At 40.6% G+C, this 26,165-nt stretch overlaps 10 protein-coding genes across 10 annotated transcripts; 5 read left to right on the top strand and 5 right to left on the bottom strand.

The window, feature by feature from the left end:
* Positions 1-2,438: 2,438 nt before the first annotated feature.
* On the top strand, positions 2,439-4,430 carry TAD3 (tRNA-specific adenosine deaminase subunit tad3; the record flags this gene model as incomplete). The annotated part of the gene is made up of 4 exons (XM_064830861.1): positions 2,439-2,454; positions 2,513-3,017; positions 3,076-3,950; positions 4,015-4,430. The coding sequence occupies 4 exons, from the start codon at positions 2,439-2,441 to the stop codon at positions 4,428-4,430; spliced, it is 1,812 nt and encodes a 603-aa protein (XP_064683363.1).
* Positions 4,431-5,990: 1,560 nt separating this feature from the next.
* Positions 5,991-7,993, top strand: ATC70_011674 (putative lipoate-protein ligase A; the record flags this gene model as incomplete). The annotated part of the gene is made up of 4 exons (XM_064830860.1): positions 5,991-6,140; positions 6,202-6,378; positions 6,439-6,493; positions 6,549-7,993. The coding sequence occupies 4 exons, from the start codon at positions 5,991-5,993 to the stop codon at positions 7,991-7,993; spliced, it is 1,827 nt and encodes a 608-aa protein (XP_064683362.1).
* A 278-nt stretch (positions 7,994-8,271) lies between these two features.
* On the top strand, positions 8,272-9,301 carry ATC70_011673 (uncharacterized protein; the record flags this gene model as incomplete). Its single annotated transcript, XM_064830859.1, has 7 exons — positions 8,272-8,333; positions 8,388-8,515; positions 8,570-8,641; positions 8,705-8,745; positions 8,800-8,867; positions 8,936-9,043; positions 9,100-9,301. The coding sequence occupies 7 exons, from the start codon at positions 8,272-8,274 to the stop codon at positions 9,299-9,301; spliced, it is 681 nt and encodes a 226-aa protein (XP_064683361.1).
* Positions 9,302-9,407: 106 nt separating this feature from the next.
* On the top strand, positions 9,408-10,156 carry URA6_2 (bifunctional uridylate/adenylate kinase; the record flags this gene model as incomplete). The annotated part of the gene is made up of 3 exons (XM_064830858.1): positions 9,408-9,454; positions 9,521-9,899; positions 9,956-10,156. 3 exons carry the CDS (start codon positions 9,408-9,410, stop codon positions 10,154-10,156), a joined length of 627 nt encoding a protein of 208 aa, XP_064683360.1.
* Positions 10,157-10,233: 77 nt separating this feature from the next.
* On the bottom strand, positions 10,234-11,843 carry SAC7_5 (GTPase activating protein (GAP) for Rho1p; the record flags this gene model as incomplete). Its single annotated transcript, XM_064830857.1, has 3 exons — positions 10,234-11,610; positions 11,660-11,679; positions 11,756-11,843. 3 exons carry the CDS (start codon positions 11,841-11,843, stop codon positions 10,234-10,236), a joined length of 1,485 nt encoding a protein of 494 aa, XP_064683359.1.
* Positions 11,844-16,203: 4,360 nt separating this feature from the next.
* ATC70_011670 (uncharacterized protein) lies at positions 16,204-18,045 on the bottom strand (the record flags this gene model as incomplete). Its single annotated transcript, XM_064830856.1, has 4 exons — positions 16,204-17,351; positions 17,415-17,629; positions 17,689-17,760; positions 17,831-18,045. 4 exons carry the CDS (start codon positions 18,043-18,045, stop codon positions 16,204-16,206), a joined length of 1,650 nt encoding a protein of 549 aa, XP_064683358.1.
* A 364-nt stretch (positions 18,046-18,409) lies between these two features.
* SUA7_2 (transcription initiation factor IIB) lies at positions 18,410-19,168 on the bottom strand (the record flags this gene model as incomplete). The annotated part of the gene is made up of 3 exons (XM_064830855.1): positions 18,410-18,863; positions 18,915-19,029; positions 19,084-19,168. The coding sequence occupies 3 exons, from the start codon at positions 19,166-19,168 to the stop codon at positions 18,410-18,412; spliced, it is 654 nt and encodes a 217-aa protein (XP_064683357.1).
* Positions 19,169-19,823: 655 nt separating this feature from the next.
* SPT7_2 (Transcriptional activator spt7) lies at positions 19,824-21,206 on the bottom strand (the record flags this gene model as incomplete). The annotated part of the gene is made up of 3 exons (XM_064830854.1): positions 19,824-20,545; positions 20,599-20,829; positions 20,909-21,206. 3 exons carry the CDS (start codon positions 21,204-21,206, stop codon positions 19,824-19,826), a joined length of 1,251 nt encoding a protein of 416 aa, XP_064683356.1.
* Positions 21,207-22,198: 992 nt separating this feature from the next.
* TIM17 (translocase of the inner membrane) lies at positions 22,199-23,480 on the top strand (the record flags this gene model as incomplete). Its single annotated transcript, XM_064830853.1, has 4 exons — positions 22,199-22,374; positions 22,442-22,590; positions 22,714-23,207; positions 23,283-23,480. 4 exons carry the CDS (start codon positions 22,199-22,201, stop codon positions 23,478-23,480), a joined length of 1,017 nt encoding a protein of 338 aa, XP_064683355.1.
* A 705-nt stretch (positions 23,481-24,185) lies between these two features.
* ATG3 (E2-like enzyme) lies at positions 24,186-25,915 on the bottom strand (the record flags this gene model as incomplete). Its single annotated transcript, XM_064830852.1, has 8 exons — positions 24,186-24,405; positions 24,472-24,757; positions 24,821-24,896; positions 24,959-25,118; positions 25,175-25,483; positions 25,549-25,671; positions 25,733-25,781; positions 25,843-25,915. 8 exons carry the CDS (start codon positions 25,913-25,915, stop codon positions 24,186-24,188), a joined length of 1,296 nt encoding a protein of 431 aa, XP_064683354.1.
* Positions 25,916-26,165: the final 250 nt, after the last annotated feature.

The raw sequence follows: 26,165 nt of genomic DNA, 5'->3' as shown, positions 1-26,165 counted from the left end.
CCTAGATTCCTTTATCAATAAATACCCCCCCCCCCTCAAGTGTGAGATCCATCATGAAACGTTTATATACCTATCAATTGTTCAATGTGCCGACGATCAGTGATTGATCCTGATGGCCAATTGCGATATTCAACATTGTCGTATGCAGATGTAACAGGATATTACACTTTGATCAATAGTACAATCTTTTACAGGCAGTATTTAAGCATTTTACTAGTATTTACTAGAGTCTCACTTTTCAACTTTCTACCATCGCCGCATAAATGACCTGAAGCTGTGGGTCTAGCTCTTTTGGGGTACTCCACGCTGAAAGCAGCGTGGAAAATCCATTTACAGGTCAACAGTATACTTGCATTGCCTTTAATCACTCGAAATTATGCAAACACAGCGAAATTTGAGTGCATTTGAGCAGTGATTTCTTGCGTTGGAGACCGTTTTACGCCGCCAGATTAGCACCAAACAATTGCTCTGGATTAGCGCTTGTCTTTTGGTACCTTTGCTCAACTTTTTTGACATGGTCGAAAATCGACCAAAAAAGCATGAGGGATACCTCATGCTTTTCACCGAAAATCAAACAATCGCGTTTTTGACGTCGAAAATGAAGACTTTTACTATGGCACATATTAATCTGAAATGTTTCTCTCGATCCAGAGCAGCCTCTGATACTCTGTTTGTGACACCTTTGTATATAAAATCTCGACATTTTGGCCAAAAACCTCATTTCATATTTTCAAAGACTGCTAGATGAGTTCAGTCAAAACATGCTTTATAACTAGCATCATTGAATGCGTCTCGAAAAGCACTCCAAGAAAGCATAATGGAATGTGGGATGATCAGCACAGTTTATATAGTCGAAACTGGCAAAATAGTTCAATCAAGTCGCAAATGGAGTAAACCCTGTCCAATCTTGGATGAAAAAAAACAGTCGGAGATAGAATAAAATGTGGCTGCCCAAATGCCTCCTGATGAAGTTGAACGATGGTTTTGAGAGTTAATAAGAAGGAAATCATGTCTACGCCCGGAACTTGTTATGACACCAGGGTTCTTGAAAATGCACGCTACGCTTCCGTGTAATAATTGTCACGGCCTTTCAGGTGAGGAATCGTAATCTTGATATGTAGTTAAAAGCCCATAGCATCTTTGTCCTGACGCCTGAACGTCAAATGCTAAATGGATTTAGAGTTGATGTTGGTATTCAAATACCAAGGCTAGATAGAAACATACATGGTTGAATTACTAGATTCAAAATCTTCTTTGCAAGGTGTATGGAAGTCATGCAGTATCGCTTCGTTGATGATAATGATGCAACTGCACAACTAAGATTTCTCCCTTGATACTTACAGTAGCTTTCAAGGTGCACAATGTTATGCATGGTGAAATGCTGGTAAAGCATTTTTTTTTGCAGAGATAGGTTGTGAAACAGTAATGCGTTGCGATGATTAAAAGTAGAAACTGATGTAATGCAATAATACAACAAATCCACGGCTTCGGAAACAAATCATTTGATGAATCTTAAATCTGGAAAAATAGTTCTTTCAAGATTTTGCCAACAGGAAGAGAAAGATGCCATCTTCCAGTATAATACATTGGACAAACGCCATCTACCAATCGACCAAATAGGTGCCCTTTTTGCATTGAATGTATTGTAATGATATATTTATTGCTTTCAACGTTTCTAGAATTGTTCCTGGAAACACCAATAACTCAACTGTTTGACATGTGTGTCTGAATTGAAATTACAATGTTTCCCTTGGCATTGTAATCACACTTTCGAGTCTAGCTAAAAAGTTGCAGTATACAACAAGTCTGGTTCTTTCATTCTGTTACATTTCATATATGAGCTGTTTATTTTTAGCAAACAACTGCACAAAAATTAATTCTGTAGAGCGTACGTATAATTAGAAAGAATGCGCATATTTGGTCTGATTGAATGATCGGAAGATCCACGATGGTCTACATCTTGAGCAGAGAGCCCTGTTTCTGTGCAATCATATCCTAGATGAGAGAACCAATGAAGTAAACATTCTCTAATAGATGATGAATGACACTCTCTTACATACATGCCAAACCATACCTGCTATCCGTAGATGGCCTATAAAATGCTTCGGGAAATGAGCCTTGTTGCTATAGATTTGTTTGGAAGCAATGTGTACTTGCAATCCATCATGATAAAAAATGATGGAATGAAGGCAATTTAAGCCAGGCTTAAAACGAATTGCTTTATTCTCGGTAAATAGGTATTCTGTCAATAAGGCAAGCCAAGCAAATGGACTGATTAGGTATAATGGAGTTCGACTTGGCATGTGCATTTAATTGTCAGATCAACAAATGATGATATCGAGACAGAAACCCCATCAAAGATTGTCCAATGCACTGATCCATATAAAAGGGCGAGTGGAAGTGAGTGTCTATATTTTGGCAGTTATAACATTCACATCATGAAAATCACGACTGGTAAAGTAAATCAGACATCGACAGCAAGAGGGTTAAACTAACCCGCTTCAACTACTAGCCATCGCCTTTCTTGCAGCCAGCATAGCTGGTGTAGCTGCATCTTCTACAATAACATACAATGTCATTTCACTTATTTCAGATAACCAGACGCTTGGTGTCATTGTAGATGATGAAATTTACCCACTCACTAGCACAGATGATGCTTCTACTTTACTCCACAAGGGTAAAGCGCCTGTTGCAAGCACATCTTACAAATATGCTATTCTCAACAAGGACAATACCACCAACATCATTGATCAAGAGAGTTTCTCTAGAGACCCCATCACAAACTCTAGCAAAACACTAAACGAATACTATGGCAGATTTTGGAATAGTAAATCTCTGGATCAGGTTCCAACTATCATGGATCCTCTTCCTATTATCAACCGTATTGATTCTGATCTTCATATCGATGGTGAAATCCCTACAATCCACATCACTGGTAATCAGACAGCCATTGATTACATTCATGCCAATGCAGAATCCGATATAGATATTACTGGCTTAAAATTGGCATACATAAGGTATAGTAACTTCTTCTTCGCAACAGGAGCATTGTTATTGACATTTTGCGCCCACTAGTCCTTCAGATGTCAAGTCCTTTAAAAACATCACTCTTGCCGTGTCTGGTCATTCTACGCGTAGCTATGACAAGCTTTCTTACAAGGTCAAGCTCCAGAAAGACGATGATTTGTACAATTACCGTCGCCTCAAGTTGAGATCCATGTCTACTGATGCCTCTTACATGAGAGAAGAAATAGCCTATGATATTGCCAAATCCATTGGTATGCCTACAAGCGACTATAGTTACGTCCGCGTCTATTTTAACAATCAAGCGATTGGTCTGTTTGGTTTGGGAGAAACGCTCAAGAATCCATGGCCAAAGAACGAGTTCAATAATGGCAAAAAGTACAATCAAGGCGCTTTGTTTGTTGCTGATGTGAGTGGCAACCAAGGCGGCGGCACCTCTTCCTCAGCAATAAGTGCGCCTTTAGGTCAAAACCAAACAGAAATTGGTGCTTCTGGACAACAGCAACAAAATCAAACAATGGGTAGCTCTCCTCCAAGCGGTGGCATGGAGGGCGGTGGTGCTGGTGGCGGTAACAGCATGGTTCAAGGATCTTCCTCTGATTTGAGCTATCTCGGTGATAACACGACTCTCTATACTTTACACTACCCAGTAAAAGAGGATCCCAGAACTGGCTCAGCTAATTATACTCGCATTGTTGAACTGACCAAATTCATCTCTGAACAATCTAATGTCACATCTGATGACAGCGCTGCCAGTCTTTGGGAACAATACATGGATGTCACTAGCTTCTTGCGAGGATTAGCGCTTGAAATTGTGATTTCTGACTCGGACGGCTACTTTACCATGGGCAACAATTACATTCTTTACGATGACCTTGACAATGAACGCATCCTTTTCTCTGGCCAAGACTTTGATCTTACCATGGGTAACGTTCAACATACTAACACTCGACTGATTGATGTGGCACTAATAGCCTTTTGTGGATTCAGGTACTTCGATCAATAATGCCACCTTGATGAACAGTGGCAACTATTCCGATTTTCCCAACTTCTCTACGCGTCCATTGACATCTCGTCTATTCTTGGTGCCTGAATTCAAGCAAGAGTTTGAGAATTTGATTGTCAACATGACAAAAGCACTTGTCAACCCTGATATACTGACTTCTCGTATCAATCAACTGTATGAAATGCTGCAAGAAGACGTTGCCTGGGACAAGAGCTTGCCACGTGTTGCTGCTAGTAATTCCTCTTCATCGCCCACTTCCAAAGGGATGGGAAGCAGCTCAGTGGATGACCAAACATTTTATGCCGGTGTCTATGGTCCTACTAATGCCTCCACATCTTTGGCAGAGTGGTTGGCTCTTCGTAGTAGCAATATCTTGACTTTTTTCAACGAATCCATTTAGTTTAATACCTTGCTATTAAAGAAATTCTCATTAAACACTAGCATCTAGACATCTTGTTTGAACTACTACACAAAAAAAGCTCAGTGACACCCGGTTTGGAATCGTTACTATACATGGAAGATGAAGCGACTAAGGTTCATTATATAAAGTCGTTCACGTATGACACAGTAAATAGTGTATAGTACGTCTTTTTGCTATTCATCAACAAACTAACTGGAGAAATGTGTAGAGGTTCGTAAAAGAGACACTTTTTGTCTCCAATAATTTGACAAGAATGTCTAATGATTACATTGTTTATTTAGCCATAAAACAGCACGGACATGGGAATGTGAATATGACGATCGAAATACAATGTAACCCACATGAAATTCAAGGGTTGGAAAAACGCAGGACGAGCAGTAGCTGCTAAACGTATGACCTGCGGGAAGACGACTGAAACTGCATAATATAACCGGCTAGACTACTTATTGGAAGCTTACCATGAACGCACTCTGCAATCTAATTGCAGGCCTTACATTGGAGGCTACACATTGCACTGTTTGGTAGGTCTGATAACCAAGCATAACAATTCCAGTTGATGGTGTTGCCACTCATTCGTGAATACAAAGCCATTCTCAAAACCTGAATCCGGGGAAAAGTTGAAAAAGAATCTAATCTCGAATCATTGTAACATTGCTTTCATTGATCACAGAAGAACCTTTTGATGTTACGTGGCAAGATGTGTTCTTGGCATATCATTGGTTCATATGACACATAAGATTCGTTCAGGTACTCAGTTGTATGTAGCTGGATCAATCAACCTGAAACTGTATAATGAGCTGATGCAGAATGCAGTGCAAGTACCCAGCTTATTTTACTGATGTAAAGAGATTATATCTTGCATCACCTTTTTCTTCAAAATCAAGCCATCCCATACATCAGCTGTTTATCATGGCATGGCTCGCATGTAGAGACATCAATCCATTTAGGCAATTTTTGCTATAGTTACCGAAGGAGGCTACCTTTTTAGGGAACTTTTATGACCCTGTTAGTGAAAGGATGTCAAATGCTAATAAGCACACACAGCCGCGGGGAAATGAGCTGACTGGGAAGAGGTAGAGAGAGAGAGAGAGAGAGAGAGAGAGAGGGAGGGAGGGAGGGAGGGTGAGAAGTCTATATGGGCTCTCTCTCTCTCTCTCTGTAGGTTCTCATGCGGGAAGGCCAATATTTCATGTAAATTATGTTTGTGTAATCTGGGATCTTTTACCATTCAGTGTAACATTTGGCTCATTCGATCAACGATCAATCGTTTTGTCACTGTATGAATTTCATTTCCCCTTGTACATGTGCTTGGGTATTGTTGTTGAAAAAGACGGGACGCAATGATGTGCTATTCGAGTGAGGAGCTATAGGTCTTTTGTGTAATCTTGTGTGTTGTATGTCTATCGATCCACAATTAAAGGTTGATAATGCAAAATGAAATGCAACTAAATCACACAACGTATATAAAGAGAGGCAATTGAGCAGTTTTTTTTTTTTTTCCAATTCTTCATCTCATCAAGCTCTCTCATTTCTCTTCTAATGAAGTTCTCAAATCTTCTCAAGAAGCCTCTCCTTTTGATCGCTGGTATCTTGGCTGCGACTGTTGTCGCCGAAACTGTACCTACTACTGCTGCAGTCCAAGTCAAGTCCTTTACCTATGATGGCTCTACCTTGGCTGGTCAGATTTATGTAGGCGCTAAGATTTCCAATCCGTTGGATGAATGCATTGCTAAATTTTCCGTATATATAGGTCAAGAACATTGCTTATACCAAAACAGTTACTGTCATCTATTCTGATGGTTCTAACAATTGGAACAACAATGGCAACACAATCGCTGCTTCTTACAGCGCAGGCATTTCAGGCACCAACTATGAATATTGGACTTTCAGCGCTCCTGTCAGCGGCATCAAGCAATTCTACGTCAAAGTAAGTTTTGTGATCCATGTGTGCTGAGTGCTCAATTACTAAGCCTTCGATCTGTACTAGTATGTTGTAAGCGGTACTACCTACTATGACAACAACAACAGCGCAAACTATCAAGGTAAATGGACTTTCACATGTTGCATTTGCATTGTCATACTAAAAGAGCCTTTTAGTTTCAGCTACTACTACTACTACTGCTCCTACCTCTACCACCACTGGCGGCTCTTCTACTACCACTGGTGGCTCCACTACTACTGCAACTAGCGTCCCTACTGGTGTTCCCTCTGGTTTCCCTACAGGTAACTCCACCATCAGCTCTTGGATCAATGGCCAAACCTCTGTAAGCCGTTATGCCATGCTCCGCAACATCAACCCTGCTGGTACCGTTCCTGGCTTCATTGCTGCTTCCATGTCTACCTCTGGTCCCGATTACTTTTATGCCTGGACCCGTGATTCTGCCTTGACCTCTCATGTCGTTGCCTATGATTACAACACCACTTTGGCTGGTAACTCTACTATTCTCGGCCTCTTGAAGAACTATGTCACCTTCTCTCTCAACAGCCAGACTACTTCCACTGTGTGCAACTGTCTCGGTGAGCCCAAGTTCAACGCAGATGGCAGCAGTTTCACTGGTGCCTGGGGTAGACCTCAAAATGACGGACCTGCTAGTCGTGCTGATACGTTCATCTTGATTGCTGACAGTATTCTCAAGCAAACAGGTGATGCTGCCTATGTCACTGGCACACTTGCTCCTGCCATCTACAAGGATTTGGATTATGTTGTTTCTACTTGGTCTAATGGTTGTTTCGATTTGTGGGAGGAAGTCAATGGTGTTCACTTTTACACTTTGATGGTGATGCGCAGAGGTTTGGTCAAGGGTGCTAGCTTTGCTTCTCGCAATGGTGATAACACACGTGCCACTACTTACACCAACACCGCTGCCTCTATCAAGAGCAAGATTGATAGTTTCTGGAACTCCAACGGTCAATATGTGTCTGTCAGCCAAAGTGTCACTGGTGGTGTCAGCAAAGCTGGCTATGATGCCTCTGTCTTGATTGCTGCCAACTTGGGTAGTCTCCAAGACGGTTTTTACACTCCTGGTTCTGACAAGATGCTTGCTACTGCTGTTGCCATTGAAAACAAGTTTGCTTCTCTCTACTCTATCAACCAAAACTTGAACGGTTATCTTGGTAATGCTATCGGTCGTTATCCTGAAGATACTTACAATGGTAATGGTAACTCTCAAGGCAACCCTTGGTTCATCTGTACCAACGCCTTTGCCGAACTCTACTACCGTGCTATCAAGGAATGGTTCAACAGTGGTGGTGTTACTGTCACTAGCATCAGTTTGAACTTCTTCAAGAAGTTTGATTCCTCTGCTGCTGTTGGTACCAAGTACACTGTTGGTACCTCTTCTTTCAACAGCTTGGTTCAAAATGTTGCTGTTGCTGCTGATGCCTTCTTCTCCACCGCCAAGCTCCATGCTGCTAACAATGGTTCCTTGAGCGAACAATACGGTCGCACTGACGGTTTGATGACTGGTGCTCGTGATTTGACTTGGTCTCACGCTTCATTGATCTCTGCTTCTTACGCAAAGGCTGGTTCCCCTGCTGCCTAAGAGCAACTCAACATTTAAAACAAATAATACTCTATTTCAACATAAACATACATTGAATTAACTCCTTTTATTATCAAATAAATAAAATCTTGGGAGCTGCCAACTGTTCCCTTTTTCAAAATTATATATTGTCTGCCGTGGAGTGTAACTTGTACCCTTGCTTGTGGGGAAGATCCATCAAGCGTTGAAGCACCGCCAACAGATTTCCTTTCCAAATACAGGTGGTTTTTTATCTTATCTCTTCTTTTCATACCCTTTTCTCACATTTGATTTTGGTCATGTCTGCTCGTACGTTCTTGACTTCAGGTAAAAAGATTGTAGCTATTGGCAGAAACTTTAGGTAATTCCATCAGACATTCGATATCAAGTACTATGCTCATCATTCCAATACCAGTGAACACGCCAAAGAGCTCGGCAATGCAGTTCCTAAATCGCCATTCTTCTTTCTGAAGCCCACTTCTTCCTACCTGGCTAATGGTGGCACCATCGAGATTCCTAGTGGCTGTGATGTGCATCATGAAAGTAGGTTAGATCATTGTGCTCAATGCCTCGGTGACTAATCCTGGGATTTGATAGTTGAATTGGCTGTGGTCATGGGCAGAGAGACTCGCGATTGTCCTGCTTCCAAGGTGATGGACCACGTTGCAGGTATATTTTTGTATGCTGGAAAATTGAGAGTACCATGTGTACTTATAAAGAAAGAAACATAAGGTTACGCTTTGGCTATTGATTGTACTGCCAGAAATCTCCAGGTAAGCTGAGGCAGTAGATGATATACACTCAATGCTAAACAAGCTTTAAATCAGAGTGATGCCAAAAAGAAGGGTTTGCCTTGGAGCGCTTCGAAGGGATTCGACACATTTTCACCCATCAGGTAAGAAGGAAAAAAAAAGGGGGGGGGGAAAGGCAATCCAGGCACCAGATGTTGATCTATATCGCTAGTGAGTTTATCCCCAAAGACAGCTTTACTGACACTGCTGATATCGATCTCTGGCTCAAAGTAAACGACACATTCCGTCAACAAGGAAACACAAAGGATATGATCTTCAAGTGAGTCTGACTGGGATACTTGTATACAATGAAATGCTAACTTGGGTGATATTTAGCGTTCCCTTCTTGATTGAGTACATTTCATCCATCATGAAACTTGAGGTTGGCGATGTTATCTTGACAGGTACACCTTCTGGCGTTGGTCCAATCAAGGCAGGCGATGTTATTACTGCAGGCATGAAGCCTGGAAAGGCAGACAAGGATATTGTGTCGTTAAAGTTTAATGTTGCTGATAGACACGGCCTTTTCAAAGCTTGATTTAATGTGACGTTTTAATCATTGAATAAAATCTGGTTCTGTCGTGTTGACAAAGAACTCTCTTTTCCAATCCTTCTTCTTTCTCCAAGTAAGCATGTCGCATCAAATGGATCCACTCATATTTTGGCTGGAGCAGGAGCCTACCATCAACAGGTAATGCCATATTGGCCAAAGAGATACCCCTCGAAATAAAAACTCATGAGAAATTTGTCTACACAGTGAAGACAATTTGGTATTCCTACCCGCGGATACCCCTACTGATAACACACTGAACAAATACAACTATCAATTAAGCAAGAAAGGACATGTCAGAAAACACAGGACAGTGAACAGACTAAGAGCATATGAAATGGAAAAGATTGCAATGCGGCGAAGGACGCCCCATGCGAGGGATGCGAGATCTCGTCCACTGGTCAAGCTGGAAGTCATCAAGGGCGAGGAATTTCTGAATACCCACAAGGGCGAATTAATGGAGCTCTTCAAGATGACCGAGAAATACCAAAAGGGCGACAAAATTGTCAACACTGCTACATATCGAGACTCTAAACTCTGCCTAGAAGAATGGGATCACAGTTATGCAAGAGGATTGCAAACGAAGGTAAGAATCTTTGTGTGCGGTTTATATAAATGTGTTGTATTAAGCATGTTGAATAGAATGCAGCTGTGATAGAAGAGCACGAGAAGGAATTCTACAGATTAAGGAGCGAGATTTACAATAACGAGGTGAGAGATCCTGGCCACCACTCACACACAGCATCATCTTCGTCATCCTCTACTGTGCCTCCCCATTCACCCACAATGTCAGGCAGAGATCCCCGAAGCTCCATCACGGACTCTCGCAGACCACAACAGTAAATACTACACATACATCATTCATACCACCATCACCATCACCAGACCATTACATTTTATTTAAATACTACTGTACATTTTTAACAGCAAAGAGATGGATCTACCTTCTTCTTTAGCTCAGAGATCATGTCTTTTCTATCCAGCACTAGTCCACCACCTTGATCTGCATTCTTGGATCTCATGTCCTTGATTCTAACTTGGTTGTTTTCAATTTCGTCTTTACCGACAATGACAGCAAACGGAATTTGCTCCTTTTCGCAAGCCAGCCATTGCTTTTCAAGTTTGGGTTTGTTTTTCAGTGTAAATGATGCATTGATGCCAGCGTCCCACAATTCCTGCACGAGTTCCATACGCTCTTTCAAAAGCCCATCACCCACAGAAATCACATAGACCTGAGTTGCATTGCTCTTGATATCATTGATGTTGCGACGCGACATGAGGATAGAAAATACGCGTTCAACGCCGATAGAGACGCCTACACAGGGTATCGTTTTGGGTTTACCAGCCTTGTTTGTACCTGAAAACATCCCCACAAGATTGTCGTAACGTCCTCCTGCTGCAATGGACCCCACGCCTTCAGATTTGTCTGTGATAGCTTCGTAGATAATGCCAGTGTAGTAATCCAATCCTCGAGCCAAACTCAAGTCCAACTTGACACGATCGCGCACGTTGAAAATCTCCAGGTACTCCAGCAGTAATTTAACGTCTGCTAACCCTTTGGCAGCACCTTCATGAGCCATCAATGCTTGATCATTCTGCAAGTGCTCTAGCAAGTTAGGTGTATCTTTCGTCAGCTGCACATAGTCTCCAATGCGATCTGCCGCATCTTCTGCCAACCCCTTTTCTTGCACCATTTCCTTCTTGACATCCTCCCATGACAGCTTATCCAGCTTGTCTACAGCAGCCGATATAGACCGAATGTGTTGTTGTGGCACACCGCATACCTCAAAGATACCATCCAAAATTTGACGATGGTTTAATTTGATGTGGAACGGGATTTTGACGGCATCCATGGTATCGCTTAGAATCTTGAGAATCTCGGCGTCTGGAATCATAGCATCATAAGCACCAGCAATATCGAAATCGCATTGGTAGAATTCTCGTAATCGGCCTTTTGTCATGATGGGCTGGTCTCGTCTATATACTTTAGCAATCTGATAACGTTTCATTTGCTGAGCATCCTTTTTCCCTTGCATGGCAAGGTATCTAGCGAATGGCACTGTTAAATCATATCGTAATGAGCAATCCTCGCCTCCTTGATCCGCTAAATCGTATATCAGTTTGCTGTCTTCTCCGTATTTGCCGCTCAGTATGTCTCTCATTTCAAAAACGGGTGTATCAATCGTTACTCCTCCATGACGTTGAAATACTCGAGTGATGGTATTGAATAAATCTTGGCGTACAGTCATCTCTTTTTCATTGTAATCTCGAGTTCCTTTAGGTGTTTTCAGTTGAAACTAGCGTACATGTTGGTCATCTGTGTCTTAAGCTCGCTTTGCTACTTACGTTGCTTTTCGACTTTCTCTCTGGATGCACATCCATCAATGGTCATGGTATGTCAGCGATATGCTCCCCACAATGTTGAATATGTATGTTGCTTACCTGGTACAGTGGCCATAAGGCGGCATGATGCAATTGTCAATGGCTTCTTGGGCTGATATCTCAGTAAATTTATGGATGCTTTAAACATGCTAAAAGGCGAAGAAATTATAAAAAAGTGTAAGGGGTGGGGGTGTGTGGCTTCTTGAAATGGTGTGTGTAATCGGGGATTTATTCATTCTGACAGCTCATGATCTGTAACTGTGTCTTTGACGAATGACAACAAAACTGTGTTCGTCCATGCTGTACATCTTTTTGAACCAGACACTCTGTATGAATTCAAGGTATCAACTCTGAAAATGAAATGATGTGATGTGTATTGACTGCGTACTGCTAACAAAGAGCTTTCACTGTTGCCAACAAAATGATAAATAAGAATAAGTGAGCTCTTTATACTCTCCATCTTGACAGACAAAAAAAAAAAAAGTATAAATTGAGTAAATCTATAAGCGAAAGTAGAGTCAAATCTTCTGAAAACCCCTCTATATTTTAAATATCTCTAATCTATCACATATTTGCAAGAAAGATGGATCAAGATGCTGGAAAGGTTATTGCTGGAACATTGCTGGCTTTGATGGTTGTGGCCTCGCTCTTATTTATGCTGGTTATGATCAACTGAAAAGGCTTACTACCATGGCATTTGCTACACCTGCTGCTTGCACGGTAGAAATAACTGCACATAAGCTGTTGAATTCTAATAATAAACGCTAATTTGAATTTGCTACCCTACTCACAGTCTTGCTATATAATCAGCCAAATGTTGAGCTGAACTTTTGATGTATGGCACCCGCTATGTACTGCAGCGAGCCTCTGCTAAAGCTGGAAATCCAGATCTTTTACAATTTGTAGAGCAATTGCCAAAGGATTTTAAATCAAGTCTGTGAAAGACTCATTATTATATGAAAGTGCATTGTTCAAAAGCGTATAAATAAGACTGGCTAATCAACCAGCTGGCTTCTCTTCCTTCAACCACTTATTCGAAAATCGCACACATACTCTATCACAACAAATGGAACCTGACTCTAGATCCGTAGTCGCTGGCTTTATCTTTTTTGCACTCGTTGCTGGCTTAGTCATTGGTGCAATCGTTTTGACGGTTTCCTTTTAAGCTGCTATTATATGAACGCTATCATACATGGTGGTGCTCAGTTGATTTAATAAATACAACCCTAATGATAGTAACATACTTATAGCCATCTAAGGCTTGAAATAAAAATCAATCACTTCAATCTATAAATGATAATCTTCTACAAGCTATGCTTTTCCAAATAGCAACGTGTGGATTTTATACAAATGTAGATCTGTCGTTTCTATGGCGCTTCCCATCTGTTTGGACAGAGAAATTTTTAATAGAGGTAGATAGAAGACTTGCTTACTTTTGTATGACAACAAAGCTGTGCGTGTCCCCTTTATACATCCCTCTGATCCATACATATTAGTGAGCCAACAAATCAATCCTTAAAATTCAATGTTATAATGTGTATTGACTACACATTATTGTTAATAAAGAGCTTTCAATGGTGCCATAAAAATGAAAAATAGGAAAAGGCGGGCTCTTTGTTTCTCTTCATCATTGAAAAGGTATAAATTCAGTAAATACAGAAAGAAAAATGAATTAAGCCTTCTAAACAAATCCTTTATTTTCAAAATTATACCTTCACTACATACATTACATACTTGCAAGGAAATGGAACAAGATGCTGCATCGGTCATAGCTGGAACGCTATTGATCTTGGTGATCGGAGGCTTGATGGTTGTTATGCTGGTATACACGACCTAAATTGGTGCACTACGATGGTATCCGCTAATAGCTCCTACGTACGTGGTAGAGAATGATCGCACACAGCTATTGAGTTTTCGCAATAAAAGCCTATTTGAGTCTACTACCTACTCATTGTCTTTATGGATGTTTACATTTAGCCAAATTACACATCTTCAGCGAGCCATTACTGTAATTGGAGACAATGATCATTAATAATATGTAAAACAATCAGCTGTAACTTTACTTTTGATTCATCTCAAACAAAGGATCTTTGAGCCTGTTCTTATAAGAGACTCGTTATGAAAGTTCATTGTTTAAAAGAGTATAAATTAGGTAGATTTATCAAACATCTGGCTTCTCCTCATACAACCACATATTCAAAATCATACAGACTCCATCTCAACAAATGGACCCTCAAGAAAAATGCGCAGTATTTGGCCTCTTAGCCTTTGTTGTCTTTGCTGGTCTAATAATTGGAATACTGACTTTGACGCTTTCTCTTTAATCTGCTACATACATGAACGTTACATAGCATTTTAATCAAATAGGAACAACTCTGCCAAACCTGATAGTTATAACTATCTAAATCCCTTGAAATAAACTTTTAATGACCTTTATTTTAATAAATAAGGATGCCTGGCAAATCATGCCCGTTCCAAAGTAGTAATGTGAGAATATGCAGTACATTTAGCTGTGGATTGGGCTCTTTCGCACTTCTCTGAGTTTGTATCAAAGAAACAATCCATTCACAAGTTGATAGCATACTTGCATCGCCTTTAATCACTTGAAATTATGCAAGACACAGCAAAATTTGAGTGCATTTGAGCAGCGTTTTCTCGCGTTAGAGGCCGTTTTACGCCGCCAAATTAGCGCTAAACGATTGCTCTGGGTTAGCACTTATTTTCTGACACCTTTGTTCAACTTTTTGGGGACCAAAAAAACATGGCCAAAAATCGACCAAAAAGCATGAGGGGGTACCTCATGGTTTTCATCGAAAATCAAACGATCGTATTTTTGACCTTGATAACGAAGACTTTTACTATGGTATATCTTGAATCAAAATGTTCCTATCAATCCAAAGCAACCTCTGAAATCATCTTTGTGGGACTTGGATATGTAAATCTCAACATTTTGGCCAGAAACCTCTTCTCATATTTTTACAAATCATTCAGTAAGTTTATTCAAAAAATCTATATTACTTGGTACCATTGGAAGCGCCTTGAAAAGTACTTCAAGAATGTATTACGAAGCGTAGGGTGATCATCACAGTATATTTAGTAGAATATCACAAAATAGATTAAAGAAGTCGAAAAAAGACAAACTCTGGCCAATCTTGAGCAGAAAAGCAGACTGAGTTTGAATCAATTTTGGCGCTGCTGGCGTTTCTGCTGATGACAATGATAATTAGGATACTGATTAAATAAGGATTATGGATTTGAAAGGACAATCGCCTAGCTTGAACATATATATATATATATATATATATATTTGCTTTTGTTGGGGGGGGGCTTTCCCTATAAAATTGTCTTTTGCAATGACAGTCTCTCAGAAAAGTCGCTGTAGATCTTATGAAAGTACTGTCTCTACGCATGGCTAGCTTTTTGTCGCCATCTCAAGAACAACATTGGTGAATGGTATGACAATTCTACTACCAGTAAATGTGAAATGAGCGAAGAATGTGGGGGTACAAATGCTGCATACACCTTGAACTCTTTTTCACATCGTCCTAGTAATAGCCTTCATTTAATACCAGACTATAAATAATGGCCGAGTGCAGGGGGGAGATACCTCTGACTCTTGGTCATCAAGCGTAGCGAGATCGATTGGCTAGTGTAATTATGCTGACACCAAAGCAACTTTTTGATCAAAGGTAAACGGATGATTTAAAAGTGGAGGCTATCTGCATTGGTATCACCTTATTAAACTGAAACCCAGCGGCAAAGTTATTCCATAGCTCAACAAGAGGCTGAGGACATTCTATAGATGGTATGGAAACATGGCAACACAAACCACTCGAAAAGTATTCACCCGCAAATGGGCAATTAATACGAATTAAAAATACGGCCAATTATGAATTTGCCAAGGAGCATTCTACCTGTCTCAATCCTACTTGACCCTACTAAACGATTGCATTGAGCACTCTTGTTGCACGTAGTAAATATAGAATCGTGCATTTTGAGTTTACATTAGATATCTGTACAAATAGACAAATGCTAAGCTGTCTCTATGGATTAATTATCTACAAGTAGTAGATGCATCTATTTGGCTATTTATAGTTAATTTCCTGTGCACTACTGTGATAAGGTTTGTTGAATCTTGGGCTGAGTGCTGTACAATACTTTACGGCGTTGTTGGATGACATTCTCAGTGTGACATTTCGATTCAAAAACCTGGCTCAAATATATGATCTATATATACGCATATCGCAATTAAGTCTATTATCACGACATGCTACTGACAACAGAGGCGTACAATGATCTACACGAACCGTTTCACAACAAAACGATGCATGCATCCTACTACAAATCAACTTTGAAAATGCCTCACCGTGGTGTCTTGGCTGTCAAAAATAGGAAAATAGGCTAAAATTAAGCATTGTACAAAAAGTGTTTTCTACATATTTAATGATATTTATATTACAAAAAAGAAATAAACAAGATGGTAAACAGGAAAGAATCATAAATTTACATTAGGCAGAAACAGCTTTATCGTACTTTCGCCTGAAGAGGCCACATCCACGCTTCCACCAACAGATGTACGCTGTAAGAGCCAGAACAAACAGGACACAGATAACAATGACAGCAATGAGCCAGCCGGGGAACGTGGATGAACGGCTGACTTCAGGTCTGGGAGTGGTGATGGTAACATAGGGAGGATCAGCTGCGCCAGTGCTTAATTGATGAGCAACCAAACCCTGGAAGGGAGCATTGTAATCAAGAGCCACTTCAGTTTGAGCATAGTCATCACGAATGTCATAAAACTTGTCATTCTTATCAGGTCCTCCTACAACAGCACCGTACAGCAAGTACTTTTCTTCTGGAGGAGAAGAGTCAATGTTACCAATATCAGTACCTCCAGAAGCGCCGGCATGATGGGGATTACGAGGCGAGTTCATGTGGATACCGCAAACATAAGGTGTCAGCATGTAGTTGTTGCCGAGCAGGTAATCGATTTGGCTTTTAGCGAATTTGGTGTAGGCATCAGACTTGGAGCTATCAATTTGACTGTACAAGAGCGCCAAGAGAGCCATATCCTGAGCGGGTACAAGCGAGTTTTGGTCACTGTAACCATCACACCACAACAAACCGCCGTTAGTAAATGTACAGGGCGATCCAGACCCACTATTCACAATCGTATCCAGCACTTTCTTGGCAGCTGTAGCATACTTTGTATTACTCGAATCGAGCTCAGCACCAAGGACATATACGCCGTTTGTCTGATCACTCCAATCCATGACACCAATCGGAGACTTGGCCAAATTGAATTGATCAAAGAAGTTGGAGGCCATCGTTCTATAAGTTTCGTTTCCAGAGGCCTTGTACATCCAAAGAGCAGCAAATGTGAGTTGACTAGTGTAGTTGTTGGTGCCGTAGAAATCCGCAATAGCAGGCACTGCATTGACATAGACGTTGCGAGGCTGGGCAGTATCGGCTAAATTAAAGAGGGATGCTGCTTTGTTTAACAAAGTATCAGCATAGGCTGAATCGTTCAAATTGTTCCTAAACAAGTAAGAGGCTGATGCCAATGCGGCGGCAGAGATAGCCACTGCATCCGTACCGACTGCTGTTCTATTGACTTGATAGGAAGGACGAGGTGTTGGAATATTTGTGTCGGGACCTATCAATAGGGTGTTAAAAATAGTTACAGACGTTATAGAAATGAATAATAAAAGCACTTTACCCCAATAGTTATTATCAATGTTGCCATCGCCTACTTGAACGTAAAATGTGTTTGGGTTAGGGTGAGCTTGCATCACCCAGTCTGTTCCCCACTTGATCATGTCCTTCAAGTAGCCCACTTGGTTTGCTTTCTGGTAGCCATCAAACCACTGAATGGCTCCCCATGCGACGGTTGTCAATGAGTAGGAGAGTGGTAGTGAAAACTTCAAATAATCACTACGTAATCAGCAGGTTAGACATCGTGGTGGTTTACCATATCCAAACAATCTATTTACCCGGCATCGTAATATCCGCCCGTTAAGTTGACATTGTTGTCACTGCCATCATTCAAAGCAGAGTCTGAGCGCCTATAATATGATTACAATGAGCCCATTATTACATGTATTTTCACCCGAGCTGAATTTTTTCCCCACTTGCCATGGCACTCGATTGTTGGCAGGTAATTTGCCACTACGTTGAGCCTCATAAAACCATAGAGAGTTGTTCATGAGATTTGCATAATGCACATTGCCAGTGACGCCAGGAGGGTTGGAAGGGCCGTCTGTGGTGGGCTGCTCTACTGCAATGACAGCAGATGTCAATGTGCCAATGAGAGCAATACTACTGCAAAGTATTGAAATTGGGCGAACCATGTAAAATGTTGTATTGAAAATTAGAAGAAAAAGATAAAAAAGAACTAAATTAAGAAAATCTTGATATATACTCAATTTGAAGAGGGGTGTACACACATGAAATGTCTATTTTAAGACATTAAATCTTGCCACTCAATTCCATGATCAAATGTATTCACATCAGCCTTTTTTATTTCCTATAAGGTGAAATATTCCAACTTGATATGTTTCTATTATGTGTACATGTCTTATAGTATAAGCGCCAAGACACACACACACACACACGGTAATACATGATGCACTTGTCTTGTTTTTTTTTATGGGCAGGTTACAGTTTGTGAAATATATTCAGCGGATCCAATAGCCAATCAATACTGAGGGCACGTTACTTTTTCTCTTTCTTCTGGCCCTGTTTCAATTGATTCAAGCGTCTATCGTCCACTCGCTGAAGAAACGCAACTTTCTCCATATAGCCGTCTTTGTTCTTGTACTTGAGATCATCCCGAATGCCTTCCCTATCCACATAGCCTTGCCAGTCCAATTTGCTCTTCTCCAATGTGTTCATTTTGGGCTCTTTGATGTTGTATTTAGAAACAAGCGATGAGAGTTGAGATTTGGGTCTCTTTTGCTGCAATGGTGATTTGGGCTTTTTGATTTGTTTCTTTTCAGGTGCGGCTGGTGGTTCAGATGATGCTGCTGTTGCTGCTGATGCTGCTGTTGTGGTTGTGGGTGGTTCTGGATCTGCTGCTGCTTTGTTTTTAGATGATGGTGTCTTTGCTGTGTTCATGTCAGCCCAAATTGCGTCAATTCTTGACTTTTTTGTGCTCTCTTCTTCCTCACTACCAGCATTATTAGACACCACTTCAATCAATACATCAACCATCTCTTACTTTTGCTCTTCAAGTGCTCTCTTTTTGCCTTTGGACATGCCAGTAGGTTTCACTTGCTCTTGTTCATCATCATCGTCATCGTCCTCGATTACATCCTGATCATCACTCTCATTCTCTAGTATGAGGCAGCGTTAGCAAGTACACACACATGCACTCCAATCAGTCTTACCATCTGGGACAAAGTCCTCATCATCCTCAGAATCTTCCTCGTCTTCAACTTCTGGATTATTGTAAAAGTCTTTCAAACTTGACATGATGATTGTATTCTGCTGCGAAAAAAAAAAAAAAAAAAAAAAAAAAAAAAAAAAAAAAAAGACTGAAAATTGTTTTCGCTTGTTGCGGCACGCTACAAAATGAGAACGAATAGCGTCGCGACTGAAATTTGAAGCCTGATATATCACCATGGCAATTTTGAAAGGGTCGCCTTGGACATGGATCACAATTTCATCGTAGACCTTAAGCCCAACATCTCAACTTTATGTTTTCATTCTATTACAACAACTTGAAAGGCTCGATTATGTACTTATGAGGCGCAAAAAAACGTGCGGTCATTCCTTGCTAAACCCCTTTTCTGAAGACTCAACTTTGGCTTGATTAGTAAAATTCCCTATGCCATCGATGAGATTCACAAAAAAAAAAAAAAAAAAAAAAAAAAAAAAAAGGACATTGCTTGTTATGTATCGAGTTATTTTATTTTATGAAGAAAAGAAGTAAATGATGAAATAAAATAAATAATTGCCTAATCAAGAGAGAGAAATAGATGAAAAAAAAAAAAAAAAGAGGTTGAATTCTACATCAATGTTTATATGCGTTTTGGTGTGGTTTCAAGTGTGCTGTTTACTTTAGTGAGAGTGTATTAAAAATGTTGCAATGGAAGTGATATTAGGTTGATTTAAGTATATAAAATATCTACTGGCGAAGATGAAGAGACTTGTTGTAGGTCCAAGCACCAGCATCCAAGTGATGTTTGGTGTCAATGTTCTTCTTCAAATCAGCATTCTTCTTTTGATATTCGCTTCCCTTGGGTCCATCAATATCCTTCTCGAATACAAACAACTTGGGCTCCCAAACTTCCTTCTTTTCCTCACGCTCTTTACGAACACCACGCTGCCAATCCTCAATCTTTGTCTTTTCAACATTGGCAACCTTGTAGTTCTTTTCCTTGAGTGCTTCTGTAACAGGCCCCCAAATCTTGTGAGTTTCCAGTTCGCCCTGCTCCTCCACAGGCACGGTGACACGATCTGCCATAGCCTCAGCCTCGGCATCAAACAAGAGCTCCTTTTTAGCATTAGCGTCATTGCTAGGTTTGCTAAAGAAGGACTGATGACTCCAACGGCCGGATAGGTTGTAGCACAACTTACCACCGGCGTAGAGAGAGCCCTTGATATGATTGTATTCACCACCAAACCAAGGCTTGGGGACAAACTCAATGACAGCCTTCGTGCCATTGGAGCCGATAATAGTGCAGGAACCACCCAATTCAATGTAAGCACCACCAGTCAAGACACCACGAATCAAGAGATCGGGGAAATCGATCATGTATTGCTCATCGAAATTCTTGAGATATAACACTGCTCTACCTACTTGCTCTACCTTGATGGAAGTGCCCTTGAACTTAGACTTTTGACCACCTATATTCGTGTGAACGCCATGACCAAAATACCGCACATACAACACAACTTACTATGGCCATTCAATGACACACCAGCCTTCTCATCCTCGAGGTAAAATGCGGAAATTGGGGGATGATGACACACCTGCTCGCATACGCATTTTGCGTTTCCCATATCACAATGGAACTGCTCGCCCAAGATGGGGTTGTAAGGCTTCTTTTCATATTTACCATCAGTGCAACGAGAAGCGTAACTACCATACAATGTGGAAATGAACCAACGAGAGATGGCCAAAAGACGTTCTAAAGAAAGAGAATACATTTTTAGCATGGTTATTTTAAAAGTCATTTTGTTCAAATATAGTTAAATCGTGCACTATACCTTCAGGTGCCTTTGCATCATTGATAGCAGTAAAAGTAGAAGGATGATCACCCCAGTATGTACCGTACTCTAACAAAGACAAGCCATTCAAAAAGAAAGCAGGACATGTCAATGAAGACAGGTCGCCAGTAAAGCTAATCACGACCTTCAAGAACTCTTTGAATTCCTTGAATTGACTCTTTTCAGCAGTGTCCAAGTTCTTCATGGAGAGTTTGTCGACATCGCTGCTGTTGGGAGTGTCCTCGTCCGAGGACTTGCTTCTGTTGACTTTGTTGCTGCTGCCAAATCCTAATGCCATGATTGCTATTGAATGTATAAAAATAAAATTGAACGAGTGAAAGAAGAGAGAAAAAAAAAAAAAAAAAAAAAAAAAAAAAAAAAAAAGAGAGAGAATGGAATGGAATGGAATTTCATGATAATGATATCAATCCGGAGTTTCTGCTGTTCGACAAGGTTTTGTACAGGTTTAAAGCAGCATTTCCTTTTTTTGAATAAAGCAGCATATAACTACGTATCACCACAATGAAGATGGCCATGTCATTTGGCATTGCTCGATGGAAGTTGAGATACGAGGTGCCTCGATGCACTTGGGAGAAGGCTGTCCTGAGCGAATGGCCGCATTATTCATGAGTGTTGTTTACTGCTTGAACCACTACAATAGGCAAAAAGCTACACCGGATATGGAGACAGAAATTCAATTTGTATGTGCAACTTTCATCCGTTTGCAGTGGCTTATTCTCAAGTTATCATACCAACACTTTCATACATTGAATCGCAGATGCACCATTAACGGAAGTTGGCCACGTTGGAAGATCGCTGGATGAACGCCATCTCTTTACAAGAAGACCTTCCCTTGAGGATTCCATTGTTTGTTCAGTGGATGTTTTATCAAACGATGGAAATCAATAGTGATATTAGTATTCCGCTGGAATGCGTAGTATTATACAGGCGGGAAAGGTTTTAATGATGTAGTTCATGTACAAAAGTTCAAATTAATTTAATCTGGCTGTGTGTGTGTGTGTGTGTGTGTGTGTGCATGGAATACCCAAGGCAATGCATCTGAAAATTGCTCCAGCGCGCCAATATTTGAACTTATGCAAGCGACTCTTGGTAACATGTACAAATATGCGAGATGTAGCCGCAGCAACAGCAACATCAGCAGTAACATGAGTCAGACCAGTCAGAGAGAGAGAGAGAGAGAGAAAGCAGGGACTTGGGAAACCAAAGTATAAAATACAGCAATCCGTTACATATAGACTTCTTCTCATCTGTTTCCTATACTACGATTCAATGACTGTTCCTTCTTTAGCTCAATTCTGTGTTCAACTGCCCAAGGTAGAACTCCATGCTCACCTTAATGGAAGCTTGAGTCCTGCTACAATGCGTGAACTCGTTGAGAGAAAGAAGGCTGACAAACCTGAATTGGCAGATTTCCAGATCCCTGATTCTCTGGATACAATTGACGAGTAAGAATTTATGAACTTTATGCTGTTTCTTGATCTCCAATCAACACCCCCCCCCCTTATCATGTAGCTTTTTCCCCCTGTTCAAATTTATCTATCAAATCACTGACGATGAAGAAAGTATCCGTATTGCTACTCGTAATATCATTAACGAATTTGCCAAGGATAATGTCAAGTACTTGGAATTGAGAACTACACCTAGAAAGAACGATGAAACAGGTAAGAATGAATGGCACAGAGGACAAGGAGGAGGAGGAGGAGGAGGAGAGGGCGTGTATTTGTATATGGACAAGTATAATAAAAATCTGATTTCTGCCATTCACAACAAACAAAAAAAAAAAGGCATGACCAAGAAATCGTACCTTGCCGCAGTAACATCTGTCATTCAAGAAGCTAGAGATGACATTATTGTCAAGTTGATCGTTTCTATTGATCGTCGCAACAGCCTCGATGAGGCACAAGAGGTCGTTGATTTGGCATTAGCCTTCCGATCTCAAGGTGTTGTGGGTGTTGATCTTTGTGGTGATGTCAAAGCTGGTCTTTTTGAGAACCTAAGACCTGCATTTGAAAGAGCAAAGCAACACGGATTTCCATTGACATTGCATTTCAATGAAGTCATAGAGAATGTTGTTGAATCATCTTCTTTACTCTCCATTCAACCAAATCGTCTGGGCCATGCTACTTTTCTGGATGATTATTGTAGAAAGACTATCTATGGCCAGAATATCCCCATCGAGATCTGTATGACCTCCAATGTCCTTTGTAAAACTGTAAAGACGTTTGAAGAGCATCATATTAAGGAGCTATTGGTGGATAATCATCCCTTCATTTTGTGTGTAAGTAGTTGGCTTGTATTGCTTTGAATACAGAATATGCTAATCATTGTGTGTTGCATTCAAATAACCATATAGACTGATGACAAGGGCGTCTTTTTCTCGGAATCCTCCAATGAATACAAACTGGCTGCTGAGACGTTCAACTTGAGCAAGGAGGAGCTTTTTACCATCACCCTTCGTTCTGTCGATGCTATTTTTGCAGATGATACAACCAAGCAATCATTGAAGCAAGACTTTCTTCGCTGGAAAGAGGAACATCAATCAGAATTCTAATCTGTTGAAGATGGATTAAATAATAGCATTTATTTATTATTACACTGATATTTACTTATTCAAAGACTTTTTAACTGCAATAAATGGTGATTGTTCTGAACGAAAAATGATCTGTCAAGGGCTATCAACAATCTGAGGCAGGAGAGTTGATTTTCATGGACATACATACTTCACTTTATTAAATTAATACCGTGAATGAAGTTTAAAGGCATCAAACGTCTATGATAGTACAGTCAACGAAGCTGAAAACTTTCAATAAAACACCTGTACTGTGGAGCGAACTTTTCCACGACAATTCACATCTGTATCAACGAGAAAAATCCATACACGGGCAGTCAGCATGCCTGCCAAACCGCTTGCTGCTCAGAATTATGCTTAATCTGGGCGCATTGGAAAGGCAAATTCATGCAAATTTTGATGCGTTATGTTGTTGATAGGCTTGGTAATAGAAACAAAAAGCTGAATTGGCTGCTTAAATGCTATAGTTTTGCACCTTCGCTTCGTTACGGTAAAACCTCCTTATACGTCAACATGACCAAATGTTGAATGAGATGCGTTACGTTCTTGGTAGAAGGACCAAGTCTCTCCCCCCCCCCTCCCCCCTCCTCAATGCCAGCTGAAGACTGTCGCCTTATCCAATGTTGCATTGATACTTCAACTGGCAGTTGATTTTATACATAAAGCATGCAGACCATGCACTTTACTTTAATTAAATTTTTGTTCTAAAGCACGAATGTAATGTTTGGGGTATTCGACTGTCAACAAATAGATATGATGTGTGTCCAATTCAATCTTTCCAGTCTTCAAATCAACCTTCACAGGAACATGATGTACACGTCTGTCAAATGATACATGATATCCACGCTCGGATAGTACATCCATCACAATGGCAGCAAAATGATCATTACCCAACAAGGGTTCCTCACTATGTGGTATATGCAACACACTGTCAATACAGCAGAGCCAAGTGCTGCTCAACATGACGGCTTACCTTCTTACGTTGGCATGTCCACTGATGGAATGACGATGCACTTGAGGAATCACATGAGCGTCTATAAATTTGATAGCCTTGTGTAACAAATCTGGCTCTGTATCTTGGTAGTGTTCTAGTCTGCTAATCAGATCTTGACGAGCATGAATGCCAATTTGAGTTGCGACTGGAATATGAGAAATCGAATCAAACGTATCTGAATCCAGTTCAAGCGATGATTGATATTCAAATTCCTTGAGAATAATCTGCAAAACTTCCTTGATGGATCCGGTGGCGTTGATCAAATCTAGTGAAAAAGGAACATATTAATGAAATGACACTATAGTTGGATCACACGACGAAATCATACGAAATGGAAACATTTTAGACAATTTCAGCAGCGAGCCATAATGCGCCTTGAAAATGGAATATCTTTCTCGGATCAACTGTTCAGTAGCCATTACGATGAGTAATGTCTTAACGATTTATAGTAGTAATTAACACTTACGCTTTCATCATTGTCTGTAACACGCTCATCCCAGAATACACCTTGACCCGTCTTTTTGACTTCAAGGTTGTGTTGGCGAATCATTCGCCCTCTCGACAATTGTCTTTGTACCGATATCTCTTCATCCACGTAGAGTACACAGATGCGAAACACAGGACGACTAATAAAGCATGAGATGATGCATCTGGTATGACCATACATTGCCAATTTACTCACGGGTACTGATCTCGTCTATCTGTGTTCCAAAACTCACGTCTTAATTCTGTCATGCGATCATGTAGCAACTTGAGTGCCTCTACCTGTATGTCAGTGCGTGGAAAACCATCCACGAGAACGCCAACAGTGGGGTCACAATCCAGCATGGCGTGCAAAATCAATTCTATCACATATCTGTCTGATATCATTTGGCCTTGGTTGATGAGTTCTTTGCATTCAGGTGCTTGCAGCAGTTGGGAAACAGAAATAGGAGGATTGGTGATGCCACGTGCACGCAATATAGAGGGAGTATGTGTGCCTTTGCCAGATCTAAAAGTAATGGCGTGGATAAGAAGGGTTGATTTGATGAAAATGTTGGTTTTTTTTTTCATTACCCAGGTGCGCCCATCAAAAAGATGAATTCACGAGGCAGGTGGATGTTCTCTCTGCCATAGTGATCTTCAATATTCTTCCATGCTTGGTTGAATATCAGTTTTGCGTCTTTTATCTCGGCGGCTCTACATACAATAGATGAGATGCTATTATGAGAATCGCAACGAGCGCTCATCATGTACTCACCTCGTGGATTCGTGGTTGTCCTGATTTGCAGCTCGAGAAGACGTCGTTGCTATACAACATTCAATTAGTGCTGATGTGAATGTGAGTTACTATGACAAAAAAAATAGTACTTGTTGGCTCAGGTACAGCTGCTAGACGCTTCAGCGAAGAAGTTGTGTACAGTGCTATCCGCTTGGACAACATTGGTGTTGATCTCGCCATTGAAATACGGGGTTTTTGAAGAAGAACAGGTAGGATTCTTCGAGTTGCCATAGTGATTATTAGGTGGTAAAGTAAATGAAAGAGATAAAGAGAGGAGGAAATGTGGGGTACAATAACGGTTAAATATTGAAGGAATGGCGGAGAGGGCCGAGCAAAGTGACGTATGTAGCATCAAGCGAGTGGTCCTGCAAATGTGAAAAGCATAAAAAGTTCGTAGTAATTGTTTTCCGTA

Source organism: Mucor velutinosus, assembly GCF_035048745.1.
Source record: "Mucor velutinosus strain NIH1002 chromosome Unknown tig00001564, whole genome shotgun sequence".
Taxonomy (NCBI): Eukaryota; Fungi; Mucoromycota; class Mucoromycetes; order Mucorales; family Mucoraceae; genus Mucor; species Mucor velutinosus.
The sequence above is the reverse complement of the archived record's forward strand: the minus strand, read 5'-3'. Positions and strand labels throughout refer to the sequence as shown.